The sequence below is a fragment of the Pelecanus crispus genome, chromosome 11, assembly GCF_030463565.1.
Source record: "Pelecanus crispus isolate bPelCri1 chromosome 11, bPelCri1.pri, whole genome shotgun sequence".
NCBI classification, from domain to species: Eukaryota; Metazoa; Chordata; class Aves; order Pelecaniformes; family Pelecanidae; genus Pelecanus; species Pelecanus crispus.
This window is the reverse complement of record NC_134653.1, coordinates 23,889,503-23,908,560: the sequence shown is the minus strand read 5'-3', so window position 1 is coordinate 23,908,560 and position 19,058 is coordinate 23,889,503. Positions and strand designations below refer to the sequence as shown.

At 51.0% G+C, this 19,058-nt stretch overlaps 1 protein-coding gene across 1 annotated transcript in view; it reads right to left on the bottom strand.

The window, feature by feature from the left end:
* Positions 1-931: 931 nt before the first annotated feature.
* Positions 932-19,058, bottom strand: part of KSR2 (kinase suppressor of ras 2) — an 81,674-nt gene continuing 63,547 nt past the window's right edge. Inside the window, exons 15-19 of the mRNA XM_075718744.1 lie at positions 13,353-13,449; positions 8,984-9,117; positions 4,102-4,233; positions 1,412-1,541; positions 932-1,069 (exon numbers count right to left, since the gene is read on the bottom strand). Coding sequence (XP_075574859.1) covers positions 932-1,069; positions 1,412-1,541; positions 4,102-4,233; positions 8,984-9,117; positions 13,353-13,449 — 631 coding nt within the window. The remainder of the gene's footprint in view (positions 1,070-1,411; positions 1,542-4,101; positions 4,234-8,983; positions 9,118-13,352; positions 13,450-19,058) is intronic.

The window sequence follows — 19,058 nt, the reverse complement described above, 5'->3', positions numbered from 1 at the left end:
TCCAAGAGGGATGCTTGAAGCAGTCTGAAGTGCCCTCACCTCTCTCCCTTAGCTCATCTTTCCATCCCCATCCCAGTTTCCAGTCTCTTTGGGCTGGGGATGCATGCTGGGAGAAGGAAAAATCCCCCCATGTGCATGCAACCACCACATGGGTTAGGCTTTTGGACCTATTTGTCATAATATGATGAATTCCAGGGAAGAAAATGAGTTTCTAAGTGATTCTTGTACATTTTTCCTGCTTCCTACCAACAGGCCAGATCCTGAAACCCTGACTGGAGACCCATTTATGCTGAGTTTGCTGAAGCAGAGAGATGTGACTAAGCCAAAGCAATGAAATGGAGCAGGACTTGGCCACAAGCTGTCTGCAGGAGAAGAAGAGACCATGCTCTTCTCCCACCGCTGGAAGCTGTGATGGCTGATGCAGGCCCCAGGTCTGGGGAGAGACCCCGGGCAGGGCATCCTCCCCATCGGTTAAATCTGGGCAAAAGAAGGAAAAAAATCTTCCCAGGAGGGAAAGCTGCTCTGAGCATGGTGCACAGGAAGGCACTGGAGCCCTGGCCAATGTCCCCAAAGCAGATGTTCCCAAAGGAGATGCCCTCAAGGTCCTGGCTCTGCACCTACACTGTTTCTTCCTCCCGGTGTTGGTGGAGCACATTGCCAGGCTCCTCCTGATCATCTCCAACTACTTTCCCAGGCTTTTTCACCCCCACAAGGACAGCCAGCACTGCATTGACAGCTGGTATGGGCACAGCACTCTGTGACCACCCTTCCTACCCATCCTTGCCCCCCGCCACATGGCATCAATATACCCACAGCTTGTCCCCATGCTCCCCCACCACCAGTGCCAGCCATTCAGCTGTGACAGTGGGATCTTGAGGAGTGCAAGCAGAGCTGCCTGCCAGCACAGGGAAGGATGGGCAGGGGCAGGGACTTACTCCGCCGACTTCCAGAAGTGCCCAGGGTGGGAAAGGCGACGGTTGCGCTTTGGCAGTTTCTCCAGCATGTCCATGAGCTTGGTGAAGGTGGGTCTCTCCTCTTGCTCGTAGGCCCAGCAGAACAGGAGGATGTCCTGTAGCCACACAGGGCAAGTGCATGAGCAAACTGAGCCAGTTCCTCTCCCACCATGACCCCCACGCCCACTGTCTATCCTGCGAGGATGCTGTCTCCATCACCACATCCTTGTGAAGGGCTGGGTGGAGGGGATGTGCAAGCTAAGCTGATACTTGTGCCACAGCAGTAGGACCAAGCCTCGCGAGCTGGGGAGGTAGGGACCCCTTGGTTTTTTGCTGGCAGATCCTGGGCAGCACAGAGTGTTTTTCAAAGGGAACCCTCCACCCAGGGCATGCACCAGTGGGCCACATTCCTCCTCCACACACACACACGCATGGGGCTCCAGCCCCACACCACCTACCGAGATCTCCTTGCCCATCCCGATCTGGCTGAGGTTGGGCTTCATCCCTCTTCCCACCTGCCAGATTATTGCCTCTGCTGGCTGCGTCTTGAAGGGCCATTCCCGCGCGTGCAGCTCATACCAGATCGTGCTGTTGGGAGACAGTGGGGGTCAGGGGATGGGCAGGTATTCCGAGAGAGGACATCTGGCCATTGCACCCACATCCACTATCGCTTCCTGCTCCAAAATCATCCACATCCAGGAGATGCTTTGTCCCAGATACGACACCAGAGGTGCTCAGCCCTCATTACAGAGATATCACCTCTCCCATTTTCCAGATGGGAAAACTGAGGCTGTCGACTTCACCAAGAGCAAGCCACCAGCCTGCCGCAACCCACAGTTTACACTGGGAAAGAACCTGGCCCATGGGCAGGAGGATGGAGGTTGATGGGAAGCTTGGGCAGAGGCATGGGCAGAGGTGCAGGCAGAGCCACCAGCCAGCCTGTTACATCAAGTGGGAATCACCTGCAGGGCTGCAATAGTCCTTCACCCCGCTGCCCGCAGAGTAGCTTAATAGGGGATGCGCGGGTTAAATACGTGGTCCAGCTGCCAGGCTGACGTTTCTAACCCTGCCACCTACTCCAGCTGTGCGGGGCAGGGAGTGCTGGGGAAGGATGAGCCCGAGCATTTGCTTTTGCTCCGACTTTTCCCTTTTTGTTCTGCAAAAAGCGCTTCAAGCCACAAAAAGCCATCCAAGCCATGGCATGAACCATCCCTGGCACCCTCACCAGGTGATGGCACACGTGAACCTGCAGCCATCTGCCGTTACACCGCTCTTATTGCTAAGCCAAGCCCTCCTTTCCGTGAGGACTCCCAGATCCAAGGGAACATCCCAAAGCAAGGGCATCTCTGGCTGAGCTGGCAGTCTCCCCCGCAGTCCTCTGCCCCCGCTACCACCTGGGAGTTTTCCATCCTTGTTTTCCGGCACCCGGAGACTGGATGAGCCCCGACTCCTGCAGCACCAGCCACGATTTCCAAGACAAATTCCCTGGACCTGCTTTTCCCTTCAAGGGATGACATCAGGGCTGGTTAAAGCAGCAGAAAATGGGGTTAAAATGGCATTAGGGTGGAAGAATCCGGTGGAGGGGGTGTGACAAATGAAGGATCAGTCTCAGATAGGGGGCTCCCTGATTTTGGAAATCAGCTCTCCTGATTTTGGAAAAATATGCACAGTTTGGCTGTAAATCTCCAAAAATTTTAATAATGTGAGATACCCGTTGGTGCTGCAGGCACAGAGGAATCGGGGGGCTGGAGGGGGGCAGGTCCCAGTGGCAAAGGACAAGGTGCTCAGGCAGGAGCAGGGATTTTGAAGGTGCCTCAACGCATCCAATGCAGTTAAATTCAGGTTTCTAGTTGGGAGTCTGGGACTTAATTTTCACCTTCCTGCTTTCAGATGCATCCAAAAGATTTGGGCTGCATTTCCTGGGGTATGGATGGTGCTACAGAGAGCAGTCTGCTTCTCCATCTCCCTTTGCATGAGAAGACCACACATCTAATATTAATCATTGCCGCGGTCTCTCAGGCTTCAGTGAGCACATGCCGCCAGCTTCACCCTGCTGCTCCACACCGCCCTCACACACACTTTAATTTAACGTTTCTGCTGTCTTATGGAGTCTTTAAAAGATCTTTTCCTCTTGCTGTCACTGATCCTCAAATCCGTACGGGGAAACAGCAATGGCAAAAACCCTGCAGATCGTCCATGAGCCTCCCAGGCTCAGTGGAGGGCAGCAGAAACAAGAAAGAGGAAAAATGTGGGAAAAATCTTTTAATCTTTTAAGGAAACTCATGCTTTACATAAGGGCAGAGCTCACACTCAAAAAAAAGAGGAAAAACTATGTCTAAGTAGCCAACTCTCACTTAGTTCAATATGATCCCTTAATTACTTCTTTATTTTTTGTGTTAAGTTATACCTTGGGGAGGGAAAAAAAAAGCCAGACCCTTTCAGCTATAATTACTGCAGTTTTGATGGAAATATTGCCCTCAATAAAAACCCCATGCGCACTAATCCCCACAGCCTTTAAGGTATCCACGAGAAAATTAATCCGCTGGGTAAAACCCCCAACCCTACGTCCGCCTTGAGAAAGGTTTTACAGGGGCGTGATTTGGCTTCTGGTGCATTTCAGATAAACGGCAGGAGCAATGAGCCGGTTCACTGAAGGAGACTCATCAATTCTCCTTTCTTGGCCTTTTGGCTTCTCCTCCCCCCGGCAGCCCTGGCTCGCAGTGGCAGCCACCACCACCAGCCCTTCTGCAGCCGGCTGGTGGGGAGAATTGGAGTGTCTGGGGGCTCCCAGACCTGTGTCCCCAACCCTCTGCATCCCCAGCGAACATCCAGAGCACCTTCTCATCGGTACCTGTCCCAGGAGGATGCAGGGGAGACATTACACCAGGCATCAGGCTGGCATCCCCAGGATGCTCCAGATCCCATTGCCCAGAGCCACCCTGGTCCATAGCCGAAACAGGAGGATTTGGGGATTTAATTTCTCGAAGCAGCAAGGTGCTCCGAGCCCAGAGATGGGGATTCCTGCAGGCAGCATCCCCTCGGCATTGTAACAAGCAGTGTTCCTGTCCCCTCCAGGCTGCTCAGGGTAGCTCACACCTGACACAACTGTGCCAGTTCTCTGCAGCCTGCCCACTCTGTGGGGACTCACCCCAGTGCAAAGACATCCGAATGCTTAGAGAAGGGCAGCTTGTCCTCCTCAGTGTCCGGTGAGAGCTGGCGGATGATCTCCGGAGCGAGGTGGCACAACCAGCCGTTCTGGATCCGCAGCTTGTTCTCCCGCCTGCCAAAATATGGAGCTGAAGCCATGGGTACTGCGGGGGCGGGGGCAGGGGGAGGCATCACCACCATGCCACTGGTGAGCAGCCCCCCAGCCCTTCTGCCCTCTCCCTGGGGCATTTAAGCCTGGTTTTCCCTATGGCATCCTTGCCAAGTCGAGTTTTAACCCTGCTCTGAGAAATGCCAGCACAGTGGCTTTGTGCCTGTCCCTGCCAGGCAGCAGGGCACAATTTGGGCACAGGATGGTGGTGAGATGGAGCTTCAGCTCTGCTGGGTTGGTGACGGGCATGCAGGGTCTAGTGGGCCCCTCACTTTGCCCATTACACCAAAACACCTCAAAAGAGCATGAGACAAAGCATTACCTGGGGTAAATCCCACCAGCATTGACACCTGAGCTGGCCTGTCTGTGGTTTGAGCAGGAGGTTGGACTGAGGACCTCTAAGGGTCTCTTCTGACCAAACCTACCCTGTGATAATGGCCTGGAGATCAGTGTTTTCAGGTGTTTGGCCCCAAACAGCCCCTCTAGCCCACCTTCGTGTCCAAGCCTCCCATGACATTGCCCATGGGAGCAGCCTGGCTTCATTATAATCACCTGCCCCACGATATGTAGTGGCCAATCCTCGCTGTAACATTGCTATTAAATCTCAGGCTGCCAGCCAGGGATTTCACTTCATCTTTAATCCCCCTCACCAGCCCCTCAGCTAACCTCAGCTGTCTTTTCCTCTACCTCCTCAGGGTCCCCCTGCTTGGTACAAATACATTAGCCTCCTTTGGCCAACAGCTGAGGATGACCTTGGTTGCTTCTTCATCCTTTACATCCTCCAGCAGGCACCTAGGATGCACCACTGCCATAAAAAGGGTCCCCAGGCAGGGAAATGGGCAGGGACCACTGGTGGTGGTAACACATTAAGCAGCTTGATCGTGTGTCCCAGCCCAAATTTGGCAGCATAGTTTTGCAGGAGGTAACAAAAACAGTCCCATGTCATGTCGGGCTAGAGAAGGGGGAGCCCACCATCTCATATCAAGGAATTTCACCCTGTTTGTGCTTGGATGCCCTCCTGAGGATGGTGATGTGCAGGGGTAAGGGATGGATGTGGGGTTGCTGGGGCCAAAATCCCAGACCCCAGGTCCCAGGGGACACCATCCAGACACTGGCATCTCCATCCACCCCTGAGGCAGGAAGACAACCTCCCTCTGCAAATGCTGATTCCTTGGCTGGCTTTTCCCCCCACAGCTGCGTGCACACAACGTGCACAATCCCAAGATGATGCAGTCCGGATCCTCCCGGCCGCTAAGCTGTCCCCATCACCCCCAGGTCTGGCAGCAACCAGAGGAGGAAACCCCCTCCCTAGGGAAGGACACTGCTAGTCCAGGGAATCACTGATTAAGCCTCCATGCCCCCTCCGGGGTCTCAAAAGCTCCTCTTCACCCTGCTGCGTCAGAGCCACCACTGCAATCAGCGGCTCCGGTGATGCACAGACCCTCTGGCCTTGGGAACCACAGGCGAGAGCACTTTGGCGCAGGCAGGAGGCTTTCAGCTCCCCAGCTGGCTCCCGCTGCCATCCTCCAGCCCTGTGCGGCTCTTAATTACAAGCCAACGTTAAGCACCAGGGCAATTAGAAAAGATACGGAGGAGCTCGCTCATCCTTTGCTGTGTCTATGGTCTCCATCTCCAGGCAGGCAGCGGGGAGCAGGACGCAGCGGGCAGCACTCAGATCTGCTCCACCACCCTCAGCAAGACCAGGATTGCATCTGGCACTTTTATTTTTGCTCACTCAAGTCGCCAGTGCTGTGATATCCCAGGAGTGGCATTCAGGCTGCCTCAGGACGATCTGGGGACTGGATTTGGTTCCGCAGCTCCCATGCAAGCCCGGCCTCATCCCTCTGCAATGCTCATGTATGCCCAAGCATGTAGCCATGGTTTTACAAGCTTCCAGCAATGAGGGCTGAGCTTTAATGCAATCCCAAACACAGTTCAATTACAGCAATTTGAGGTTTCATGACAAAAGTTTGCCTGACTTCATAACTGGCCTGGCCACTTCCACTAGCAGAAAGCAGCACAACCAGCTGAGCATCTTCTAAACCTACCAAAGGACAAGCCAGCCCAAAGGCAAAAGCAAGAGCAGAAGAGCTCTTCAGACTACTCAAGACCCACCTTGCACTCCTCCTAATTACAGAGCAGCCCTACCAAGCCCAACAATGTTTAAATAAAGGAGAAATAAATCTGATTTCACCAGGATAAGACACCAGATTACAAAGTCTCTGCAGAAAGTACTTTAGTTGCACTTGCCGTCTTGTTTTTCATCAGCACAAGTGTGTCATGGCACGGATGGACGCTGCAAACTCCTTGTGCCAGACACTTTCAAGAACTGAAGGTGACCCTGCTCTAGGAGGATGAGGAGGATTTTAAGCCATGTCTTTTTTTAACCCATGTGAAAACAGGCCAGTTTGTAGTTCTCATTCACATCTGAAGCAGCACCACCGTCCTTAACTTGACCTGCAAAAATTTGCTGCCTTCTCCGAACGTGCTTGTCTGTACAAGCCTCCAAGGACTCTAAACTGGGCTTTATCATTCTTCTTCATCTGAGAGAAAGCAAAACCAGCAAAAAAACTACCCTGAAAAGTGAAATCAGACCTGCAGACACTTGCTGCTTCAAAATTCGTGGTGACCAATGAGTGCAGATCCCCAAAGCCTTCTCTCAGCTCTCCACCAGCAGAAGATAGGTGTACCACCAGCAGTCCAGGGCAGCCACACTGAAAGCTCCTTGAGGCAGAAATTTCCTCATTTTCTCCATCTTTCTAGCAAAACACTGCTCGTTTCTGTCCAGCCTTGCATTTCTGATCATCCTTCCTCTCCTGAGTAATTTCCTGGACTTTAGCCCCCAGGTGACACCCCAATCTTGAGCAGAGATGGCCAGACATTTGTCCACCCCATTTCCCTAGTGTCTCATCTCTCATTTTATCTCCAGAGCATCTCTGAACTTCATAGCAAAGGTCCCTGGCAAAATTTGGCCATTTTTGCCCAAATCCTTTTACCACTGCTGAATGACCTGCAACCTCATCCTGGCAAGACCTAAGACTCAACTCCCCTGCCCAGCTGCTAAACCAGAGCCAAAAACTACTTCTCTACTGCAGGGCAGAAGCACTGCTGGATTTCTTGGACTTCCTAAGCTTTTGGCTAAGTTTGTGCTAAAACCAGATGATATTTATACAAGCGGGATGGAAAGGCTGGCTGCCCAGCTTGCCATGAGAGGCGTGGGATGGAGAGAGGCGGCCATCGCCTTTTCCTCTAATCCTTTGACCCCGTTACATGGGAACTAGAAAAAAAAAAAATCTAATTTCCAAGGTGCATTTTATCTCCTGAGCATCTTCATCGTAAAGTGATGATCAGCCTTGACAAACTGTCCAGCAACAAACCCCATCATATGGGGCAATGGAGACCAAAAGGACCAGAAGGTGGGTACCGCACTGCTGGAGGAAACCTGCCCAAGCTGCTGGTACCGATAACGCCATGCTTGGCTCGTGCTGCTTCTAAAACAAAGGGTTTAGTGAAAAATTGCTCTCCCACTGGGAAAAGTCAGCAACACTCATTTTTTTAGTTTCAACAAAAAAGGAGAAGATAATCTTTGTTCTTTTTTCCTCTCTTCTGTTTCCTTTTCCCCCCAGCTTTGCTTTTCTTCCTTTCCATGGCTGCTGAACCTCTTTGCCCTGCCATGCCTACAGCTGGAAAACCTCCCAAAGCACTGGAAAAAAAACATTTAATAAGAAATATTTACCAAAAGAGACCAAAAAATGTCACAACGTTGTAAATATCCCAAGCCTGGCTCTCATTTTCTCTATGTCTTGCTCCATGCCCTGTCTCGGGGCAGACACCATGGCCAGATGTTTGCAGCACCCGAAAGGTCACCAGAGCAGCCAGAGGACAGCCACAGGGATGGCACTGCTCAACCCAGGCTGCCACCCTGGCTGCACTGCTCATCAGCCCAGAGGCAGGAGGTGAAGCAGATGCAGGGGGATTATAACAACAGTCTTAGGGAAAGGCCAAGGAACGAAGCAGCTTTGCCAGCCCTTGTGAAACGGAGCCTGAGCAGCATCTCCTGGACGGCTGCAGGGTGGTTTGGCCATGGAAATAATGCATCCTGTGGGAAGAGTTTGGGTCCAAGAGACCCTGCCCATGGCCAGGTCCTGCCTCTCTGAACCAAACTGCCAGAGACTCGCACACAGCGTCATGCTCCTTCCTACCAAACAAAAGCAACTCTGCCTTTAAATGCAAGGTTTAAAAAATAAATGAAATCAAATCAAATCAAAACAAGCTGCAACTTCTGCACCCAAGCAGCAGAGCAGTTTGTTTTCTTGGCAATGGGCCCAGACCCACCTCGCTGCAGAAACCCGTCCTGCTCTCACCATCTCTCTGGGGCTTTGCACTGCAAACCCAATGTCAGCATTGAGCATGGAGCTGCATTTCAAGGGAGCACCACTTGTGGGGCAGAGGGGTTTCTGCAGGAGCTACATATCTTTCTCTTATCCCAAAGCAAGCCTCCTCAAAAGCAAAATCCTGGGAGGTGAGATGGTGAAATCCCCAGGGCAGCCCCAGGACACTCAAAGAAACTTTGTCTTCATGTCTGCTGAGGCTGCAGACCCAGAAGGCCACTTGCAGAGGAGGATTTCTGGGCTCCCTCCCCATGTTCCCAGCTCAAAGGGGAGCTCTAGGGCATGGGAAGGAATGCTGGTATTTCCACCATGCCATGTCCTACCTGCCCGCTTGGAGAACTCCCGAGATGCTGAAGAGGCCGAAGTCCGTGATCACCACCTTCCCATTGTCGTAGAAGACATTTTTTGACTTGAGGTCCTTGTGAAGGATCCCCTTGGCATGCAGGTAGCCCATTCCCTAGGTTGGAAGAGAGAGAAAAATGCCCCAAAACTGAAAAAGCAGCACAAACAGACAGGATAATACCAGAGCAGGGGCAGCCCCAGAATTGCCAAGATGGGGAGAGCCCAGCTGTGAGCACCCCTGCTGTACGAGCTACGGCTGGGCTACAGCCAAAGGCTGCATGTCCCCAAATGTCCCTGCAGAAAGGGCAGGTGTCCAGGGGGTTCCCTGGCTTGGGACAGGCATTGGGTGGTGCTCACAGAGGGTGATGGGATCGTGGTGTGGGTGACTCAGCTGCGACGGCGCACACTCATCTTCCCGATTAATTGGTTATGCAAGAAAAATTAGTGGCAAACCAAACTGGCAGTCACTTTCCTGAAATCCTCTGCTGAGAAATTGATGATGATGATGTTTTTGCCTTCCTTCTCTTTTGGGGCTGGGAGCAGAAGGATAATAAGTTGAAGCTCTCCATCACTGCTATCACATACCCTGTCTAAGCCATTAGTGCTTCCTATGTGCACACCGACACCATTAGCCTGGAAACAAGCACCTCATAGGAGTCCTGCCTTAATTCTTTTCCCCTAGGAAAACCTACTTGGTGGTTAATTAAAATTATTGCTAATGATGCAAAAAAAGGCCATGGGTGGGAAATCCAAACTCCCCTGCACCTGGCATGGGAAAATCAAGCAGACTGCTGACAGCTCCATGTGGCGGACATTCATCTCAACGGGATAACCAGCTCTGGGAACAGGGAGGGTGATAAAAGCCATTTATCCTGACTTCAGCAGGCCTTTCAATGCTGTCTCACTTTTCATTCTTATAAGCAGTCTAGGGGAACTTGGTCTAGAGGAAGCTACCAAAGGATAGATGCCAAACAGGCCAGCAAGCTGTTGCTTAAGAGCAAATACCAGTTGTCCATCACTGACACGGGAGGATTTATTAACTGACTTTCCATGGAGGGCCATCCTAGGTCTGATCTCTTCATGTATTATCATTAACCACGCAGGCAGTGGAACAAGAATATATTTTTAAGTTTGCAGCCAACGTGGAGCTGGGAGGCACAATCCAAATTCAGAAACAATCTGGAAAAGTTCAGAAAGCAACTTGAAAAAAAACACAAATCCTCAAATGCAAATGCCCAGGACATGGGAGAAGCCCTGAAGCTACCAAGGACTCACTAGCAGCACAAACCCAGAGGGCTGCACTCCAGGGGCAGTGGGAAAGGCTGGGAGCAGCCAGGGACAACATGCTGCTGGGGACAGCAAACATCCCAACCCAGCAAGTCATGGGTGTTTACCTGCACCCCTCGACAGTCATATCCCAAAATGCCTCTGCTAAGGAATGTTGGAAGAAGGAAAGGATTTGGGGCCACAGCTGGCCCCGAGATGCCACCGCTGCAGCTGGATGCTGGGACCATTCCAGGCACGGGGATTAATTAGGGATGTCCAGGTCCCAGCACATGAAATAATGATGAGGTTTAAAAATCTGCTTTAAAATGTCATTGTCACCTTCATAAAGTGCCAGGGTTGTACAAGGAATAGCATTTCAATGCTATGACCCTGTTCCTCCTGCAAGGTGCTGTGCAGGGCCCCAAGCATCCATGGGACAGGATGAGACTCAGTGCCATGGGGATGCTCTGCAGCCCCCTCCCATCAGCCAGGGCTGATGGGAGCTCAGAGCAGGCAGCAGGGATTTTGCACCCATGCTCACAGAGCATGGATAGGAACACATTGCCCATGCAATCACCAAATGCAGCCAAGCCTTTGCTGAAGGTATTTCTTGAGGAGCTCCTGGCAAAGCCAAATCCCTTGCCTCGTTCTGTGGGGTATTGCAGAGATCCCACTGCAAATGCCAGTCCTGCCGCCTTCACCACCAGGATGATCTGTGAGAAAACACTCTCGGCCCAGTAATGCCTTAATTTGCTCGGCTGCCCGGCATGCGTGAAAAGCCAGCTCCCTCTGCCGGCTTCGCTTCTTAAATAAATTAACTTCTGCCTCTGGAGGATCACGGCATAACGAGAGCCCTTGCACCTGCTAATCCAATAAGCTTAACGTCTCTCCTATTGCATGCGGGGACTCTAAGGATAAAGTCAAACAACGGCCACGATGGGCTAGCAGAGCCGAAGTCTCTGCTGTGGTCCTGCTTCCAGCTCCTCTGGGTGAAGCTGCCCCAAGCCCAACCAAACCAAGTTGTCTGGGTTTTTCTTTGTTTCTCCACACCAGCCACCTCCAAGTCCACCAAAACATCCTTAACTTCTGCTGATGGCTGACATGGAGAAGTGGGAAGGCAGAGAAACTCCTCCTCCTGGTGCACACCAGCAATGGGCAATGTGTCCAGGGCACAGCACAGAGGCAGCTGTGACAGGGGTGTGATGGACCCCTCCTGCAAGCAGGAACCACTGTGTTAAAATCCCTCCGGTGTGCAGGGAGAGCCTGGGCTCAGCACCCATGACACAGAGTTTGCCTTTGGACCTCTGCTAATTCCTACAGGGATCCAGGTCCGACCCAAAGTCTCTCTGCCCTGCAGCAGGTTGCAGCGGGAGCACCCAACCTCATACTCCCAAGGAGGAGAGGATGCAGGGAAGGTGGCTTGCTGCTGGGGCTATAATCAGGTGTACGTGCATTCATGCTGATCTTCAGAGGATCTCATGGGTGACATTCTCCATGGTAATGCTTTCATCTCAGAGATCCACTGATGCTTCGCTTCCCCTGTGCTGATGATGCCTCACAACACCACGAAGAGTTTGAGGTTTCCAACCCATTCCTAATGCACATGCAGCTGCAGAAGGCAGCAGTCTCTGCACCTAGTCCTCAAAACCCCAACCCACATGAAGCAATGCAACCCACACAGAGAAAGGGGTTGAACTGAGCCATTACCTCCCGCGATGAACATCTGGGAGGCAAGAACCCTGAGCACAAGTGCAGGGGTAGTCAGGGGAAAAAACATATGAGGCAAAACTATGTGATGCCTCAGACGTTTGCTCAGTAGGAAAAATCCATCTTTAAAAAGTGGAAAATACGGATCAAAAGTAGAAATGAAGCAGAGAGGTCCTTGGCTGTCACAGACACCCCAAATTTGGGCCATAGCTTCACCACTCCAAGACACACCTTGCAACTCGGCTCAGCAAAGTGGTTAAGCCTATGCTCAGCTGTCAGATCCTGCCCGAAGCCCAGAGCCTTCAGGGGAATTTAAGGAATTTACTTTAAAAACAGCATGCACTTTGCTAAATCTGGGTGTAAATAAATGTAAAATAGGCAATCTAATAAGAGGCAGCATAAGTACAGGCAGGGGAACGGCACCCATTCAGGATATATTGTAGAACATATTCTGGTTTATAACATGGATTTGAATATTTAAGGAGGTTTAAGATCTGCCAGAAAAACTAATTCCCCCCTCCTCCCCCCGAAATGTGTCAAATGTGAGCTTAGCCCCAGATGATTTGGTCCTGCTGTGGGCCGGAGGTGCTGGCTGACCTTGAGCAGGGCACAGGGTCATTGTCACGGTTCCCATGGTAGGACACGTGCCATCGTTTGGTGTTAAATATGTTTGGAATCACAGTACAACCCTACTCTGGCAGATGGCTCAACACCTCTTGGGAAAATGAGCTGTTGCAGGCACTCGATGGGAAGCTTTGATGGCTCAGGACCCAACTTCCCAGCCATTTGACCCTGACACGTGAGGATCCTCCACAGCATCTATTTATATGGTCACGTCTGAAGTGTCAAAGATGCACTTTGAGTCATCTCTGTGAAAGGAAAAGCTTTTCTAGCTCTGAAAAATGTGCTCTGCCTTGTGGCATGCACAGCCCCCTGCCATGAGCACCATGGCACTGACTCCTCTGAGTGCCTTGGCTGCAGGGATGCTTTTACTACAGAGATGTGGAAACCTCAGACCAACTTTATTTTTTGTAAGATTAAAATTATTATTTTCTTCTAAAGGAGAGGAACATCGAACTAGCAACTCACTTGCAGCAGCAAAGTTGCACCTGCACTTCCAAGGAGGAAGAGGAGCTGTGGCCAGGATGAGCCCCAAGCTCACCGCTGCATGGGGAGCCCATGGGAAGCCTTGGTGCCACCCCAGTTCAGCTCGAAGTGGGTGAGGGAGGTCTAAGAGACCTGGATTTTAATCCAAGAGGTGCTATCCTGCCCAGCCTCCTTGGCTTCTTCACTCCCACTCCCTGGAGCAGCTCGGCTGGGCTCTTTGATGGATCCAGACTCTCATCGGTGCCGAGCTGCCCCCGCACCGTACCGTACCTTCACAATTTCTTGCGCTATCTGCCTCGTCTTGTTGACATCCAGGACAATTTTGGCATCTCTCACCACCGAGTAGAGAGTCCGTCCTTTACACAGGCTGAAAGAACAGGAAAAGGGAGAAGATAAAAACATGGTTTATAAACACCTGCTGAGAAACATCCCCAAATTATAAAGGCAGTGGCTCTGGCAGGGAACTATAAATAACCGCAAGAGTTTTGGCTACACCTCAAGGCAGACTGAAGATTCAGCATGGAAACCGGGGGCTGTCCCCAGTTTGGCACTGGGAGGAAGCTCGCATTGCTTCCCAGTGTGTGTGCTGGTGCCATCACCGTGGTGCTGAGCCCCGTAAGCGGTATCTTGGGCTGGTTCCCCAGCCCTTCCCCGCATCCCAGCCACGAGAAAACCACCTGGTCCTCTTGCTTCAGACTTTTTGTGCAAAACTGGCCACAGCTCCCCGCCTCTTCCCTCGGAAGATACAATACTCACAGATGTAATATGAGTCAAAAGAGGAAAGACAGGGAGGAAAAAAACCCAAACCCCAATGCACTGTACAATGTCCTCCAATTTTCCTTCTCGTACCAATTACAGTAAAATCTATTTACAGAGCCTTAATTACCAAAGGCAGCTGGAGGGGGAGGGGGGGATATAAACCAATTAAAAATATATTGACATTTGAATATCATAATGGAGTATGTGGGTGGATGCTGCCTCGACTCCCGCCCACAAAAAAGGGCTTTTTTGCTTTTCTATATCCACCCACGCTCATTACAGGCAACTTTAGAAAGATGAGACTGGATGCCTGTGCCCGGGAAATAAAGCGCCCGACACACATCTAGTTAAAGAGGCTTCGGCAACCACAGACGTTAATTTGATCCTGTTCTAGTTAACAAATAAAAAGTTACAGGTTTTAATTCCTCTGCTCTCCCCCTGCTGAATCCTCGCTCGGCTCCACTGCTTTCCCCCTCGCCCCTCTCTTCCTGCCCTGGGGATGCCAGCACAGACCGGCGTCTGGATTTGTCCCCTGGGAGATAATGGGTTTTTTCCTTTTTGGATGGAAATAACCAGCTTGAGCTGTGTCCTGTTACAAGTGCTGAGGAGCATCACACTGAGCAGCCCTGGGTTTGCCTGGGTACCATGTTGCTCAGATGGGGAGAGGGGATGGTTTGGACCCCCAGCTTGGGCAAGGAGGAAGGGGCACACCAAGGGCAGTGATACTCAGCACAGCCCTGCGGAGGGGCGAGCAGCCCAGCCCCACAGTGATTTCCCCCACTTTGCAAATCAGGAATGCAACATCATGGTAAAGCCCTGCTTTTATTTTTTACCCCAAGGTTGGCTCAGAGAAGTACAGTGAGACAAAACCCCCAGAAGGCTGCGCCATGTTTTCCTTGGGGACATCAAAAACAGCAACGGCAATCCCCCCCAAACCGCAGGGTGTTCACTGTTCCCTCATCACTACCACACATCCCCTGGCCAAGGCCATCACCTGGGTGCAAATAAGGTCTCTGCAAGAGATTAAAATGTGATCCAGAAAACAGGGGAAGCTGAGCTCTCAGCAGCTCTTTGGGGATTAACTGATTGAGATTGAGATAGCACTTATTGGGAATAAACCTTGCTTGTTTCCTCAGAAGCTTGCAGATACAGAAGACCTTCCTGCTCCTAAGCCAAAAGCTCCATGTCCTTCCATGGGCAGAGAGCACAATTTTTAGGTCAAGCAGGAACAGGACCCATCCCATATCTCATGGGTTTTGGAAAGACAACAGCATCCTTTTGGGCACTTTGTTGCGGGTTGTGTTGGAAATAACCTTGCTGGATGCAAGCTGGATTCATACCCATGCAACTGCCTCCTCGGTAATGTTTTTACTTGCTCAGGTGTCTCAGCACGTCCCTGAGCACACCAGCTGGACTGCAAACCCAAGGCACCCACAATTACAAACACCATCTTCCTCTAACTAAATCAGCTGCTTCCTATCTTCTGCAATAGTTTGGCTGCAGTCATGGAGAAATAAGAATTCATCTGAAGATTAGAATCTAAGCACTTGAACTGCTACTTGGAAATAAGTGATAAAGACAATGCTTGGGTTTCTGCAACTGGAATTAAAGGGTGCAAAATAATGACAGATCACCTTTCCAGTATGAAGGGGTTTTGCACTAATTTGCTAAATAACCCTGTAAAGCTTTAAGCTCCACGATGCAACAGGCTTTCTGCCACCTCCCATGACCTGCCTGCACATGAAGGAGTTCCCCCAGCTCTCCCTGCTCCTCAGCAAATGCTTGTTTTTCCCCAGAGAAAACCATTCCAGAAAGTTGCTTGTGGTCTGCATTAGTTATGAATTGACGTTGTAAATGCAATGAATAGATTAGTGCTGGAACGGGGTTTGATTTCAGCCCTAAAGTGAGTTAAGATCAGCTGTTTTCCTGGAAAAGAGTTGTTTAGAGAAAGATCCTCAAATTTCTGCCTATCTGAACTGCAGAGATAACCCTGGGAGCAGAGCCTGCAGCCCTTTACTGATGAGATTCCATCTCTCCACTTAACTTACAGAGGGACCACATTAAAGGAGGCAGCGGATGTACCCGGCACAAGCCCCGGCACAAGGAGAGCAGCCACCGCTCAGACCTGGGGTGGTGCAACCAGCACATGGTGAAGCACCACGGGCATGGGACATGCCACCACTGCTCCTCAGACCTTGGCAGAGCCATCGAGGTAGCCCAGGTGCCTCTCTCCTCCCCTCAATAAATAACTCCTCCGAATAAATTCAACTAGCAACCGCCGCACCAATATTTGTTAGTTTTCTTGCTGGATAAGGAGCTGCCAATGCAGAGATAAAGCCTGGTTGATATCTATTATGCAGCACCTGAGCCCATTCAGCCACCACCTGCACTACCTTTTCATGGCAGAGCTCAACAATTTCACTTCTTCTTGTTCCTCATCTGCTGTCAATCGTTCCCCATTCGGGCAGGAGCGGCAGGCACAAAGCACAGCTCCCAGGGCATGCACATCATCTTCTGCCTTTCCACTTCAAGAGGTCTACACTCAAGAGTGGCATTGAGGTACCTAACCGGCTGCGAGCAAGCGACACTGCAGATCACAAGGCCAGAGACTGCCTACGCTTGACACCAGAAACAAAGGCAGACAATTTGCATCTTCAGACAGATCCCAGCTTATTCACCACTGAAGTACGTATTCATAAACAAATACTTGTCTTCTCCTCCTAAGCCTCTCCATCCCACCTGTCAGCAGAGCAAGGAGGTTGGTGACATATGCCCCAGCACTCTGTGGTGACCAAGCCCCAGCCAGAGCCAAGGGGCAGCAGGAACAGCCCAGACAGGCAGCTCAGGGCAATGCAGAGGTCTGTCCCGGGGTCCCCAACATCAAGGAGTGCACCTCAACTCACAGCGCAACCTCAGCTCGCAGTCTTCCCCCCACCAGCCCCTTCAAAAGTCCCAGCACCGCAGCCCCATCCTGCTGCAGATGCAACTGTCTATTCAAAATGAGTTTTTGAAGTGTTCAGCCAAGCAAGCCAAATCCCAAATTGCTTTATAAACACTCTGCCTTTCACCAGCGTGGGCTGAAGACATCAGCAATGGGAGCAAAGCCAAAGCAACTTGCAGGGGAACAATTTGGGAGGGATGAGTGAGGGAGAGCTGGAGCACTGCCTCTTGATATTTTTGCCATTCGATAGGAAAACAGCCTCATCCATCCCCCACTCATTGGGGTTTTCCCCCACACACACACACTATTGGTGGTCATCATCTCTATATTGATGGCCATCACTTCTATAGGGTTGAAGACCTGAGCCTGGCTCCTGCTCAGAAGCAGGAATAAATTCAGAGCTGATGGTACAGCGGTTGCATGCAGGTCGCGATGCCATTACTTACCGGTGTTTTGTGCTTTTCTTCCCTCTGCCCAACCATCCACACAAATGCCCATTAAATTAAATAGGATCATTTGAACACCCCAAAGTGATAAATGCCAGACCCCAGGAAGCTCATTACTTGCTAGTATACTGATTTATGGGGAACCAGCTCAGATACCATGGTGACAGCCAGCACTATACACCCAGGGGAGACACAGGAGGAGAGAGTGGGAATTAATAATAAGTACTTTAATATAAAAATACCTCTGCTAGCAGGTTACATCTGTGCTTGAGGAAAGACAAAGCAAAGGAGGGGCTGCCCAGATGCTTCCACATTCCCCATCAGTTTACTGATTTTTCACATTTCGTGAAACAGAAGAAATCTTTGGGGAATGTTAAGAAAGATACGGCCACAGCAACCAGAGCCACTGAGCTGGGACTTATTTGCTTTCACTTGAGCAGGACTAGCCATGGCAGGGAGGGGAGGAACAAATACTGCACACACCTGCACGTGCCTAAGTTATTCGGGAAGTTTTCAAACTGTTTCTATATACTGGTTTGTTTCTCTCTTTTACTGACATCTGGCAATTGTGCTTTTGAAACTAGACAGCCACAAATGTGTTTCACAAAATGGAAAATTAAACAAGGCTGGAAGAGCAGCAAAGGGAGAGGTTTGGGTTAATTTTTATCCCTAGGCTTTATTTTACTCAAAATCAATAAGAAATATCGCGCCCTTGACGCACTCTCTCCCTGCTATGCCAGCGTGAGCAAAACAGAGCAGTGGCATCATCTAGCCCTACCAAGGGATGTTTAGGACTGGTTTCACTGGGATTTAGCACCCCCAAAACCTCCCAGTGAAGCAAAACAGCTCTTCTCTGAGCAACACATACCCAGCACCCTGAGATTTAGCATGGAAATGTTTCAGCCTCAGGACTACAACTTTTATTTCATTTCCCTCCTCTTTTCTGTGCCCTCTGACAAGCAGGGAGCCACCCTCCCCTCTGCTCCCATTGCTTTCAACAAAAGGAATATCTGGTTTCCTTCCTCCCCAGGCACCGAGAATCACCATCCATCCTCACTGGACCATGACCAGGGAGGAAGGCAGCAGCTGAAAGCTTCACAGCAGCACAGTGCCATGAAATGCTGGACCAGGGGCCTGCAGACCTGATGTCGAGTATCAGATCCTGGCCCCTCCAGGGGCATCCTAGTACTTTTGCCAGCAAACTCCACCTCTGAATTGAACCCGTACACAAGTCTCCCAAAGCAACCCCATCGGGGAGGCAAGGAATTCACTACCTGCCACGAACAACATTTTCAGCCACAGCAAAGTCCATGTCCCCAGCCTGGAGCTCGCAGCAACCCGGCTCCCCTTTTGCACACTGGAGCCTCTGCAGAGCAAAATTACTGTGGGGAAATAGAAAAGCCCTCAAGAGACGATGCTCCCCTCGTCCTGCGCTTGCTATCTCCACCCGATGGAAGCACCGTCCTGTGATGGATATTACTTAGGGAGCAAAATTTCCCTCCCAGCAGCTGGCATGCAAGATAACTACAGCCAGTGCAACCAAACCACAAGGGCTGAAGGAGGAGGGGGAGGGAGATCAGCCTCCCCGAAAAGTAGTTCCAACTCCATTGCAGCTTTGGAAAAAAACAAGTTATTTAGAAACAGCAAACTCCATGCATTTTTATTTGAAGGAGACAGTGTCAGAGGAGATGAGCTATTCTACAGCTGCAGGGGAAATTGCTAAGAGACAGGTGAATGCAAAGCAGCCACAGGCCCCATGGCTTATCTAAAGCCCTGGTTGCAAACAAGTCATCTGAAAATACTTGATGCTTCGGGTGGCGCTTGCTGCCT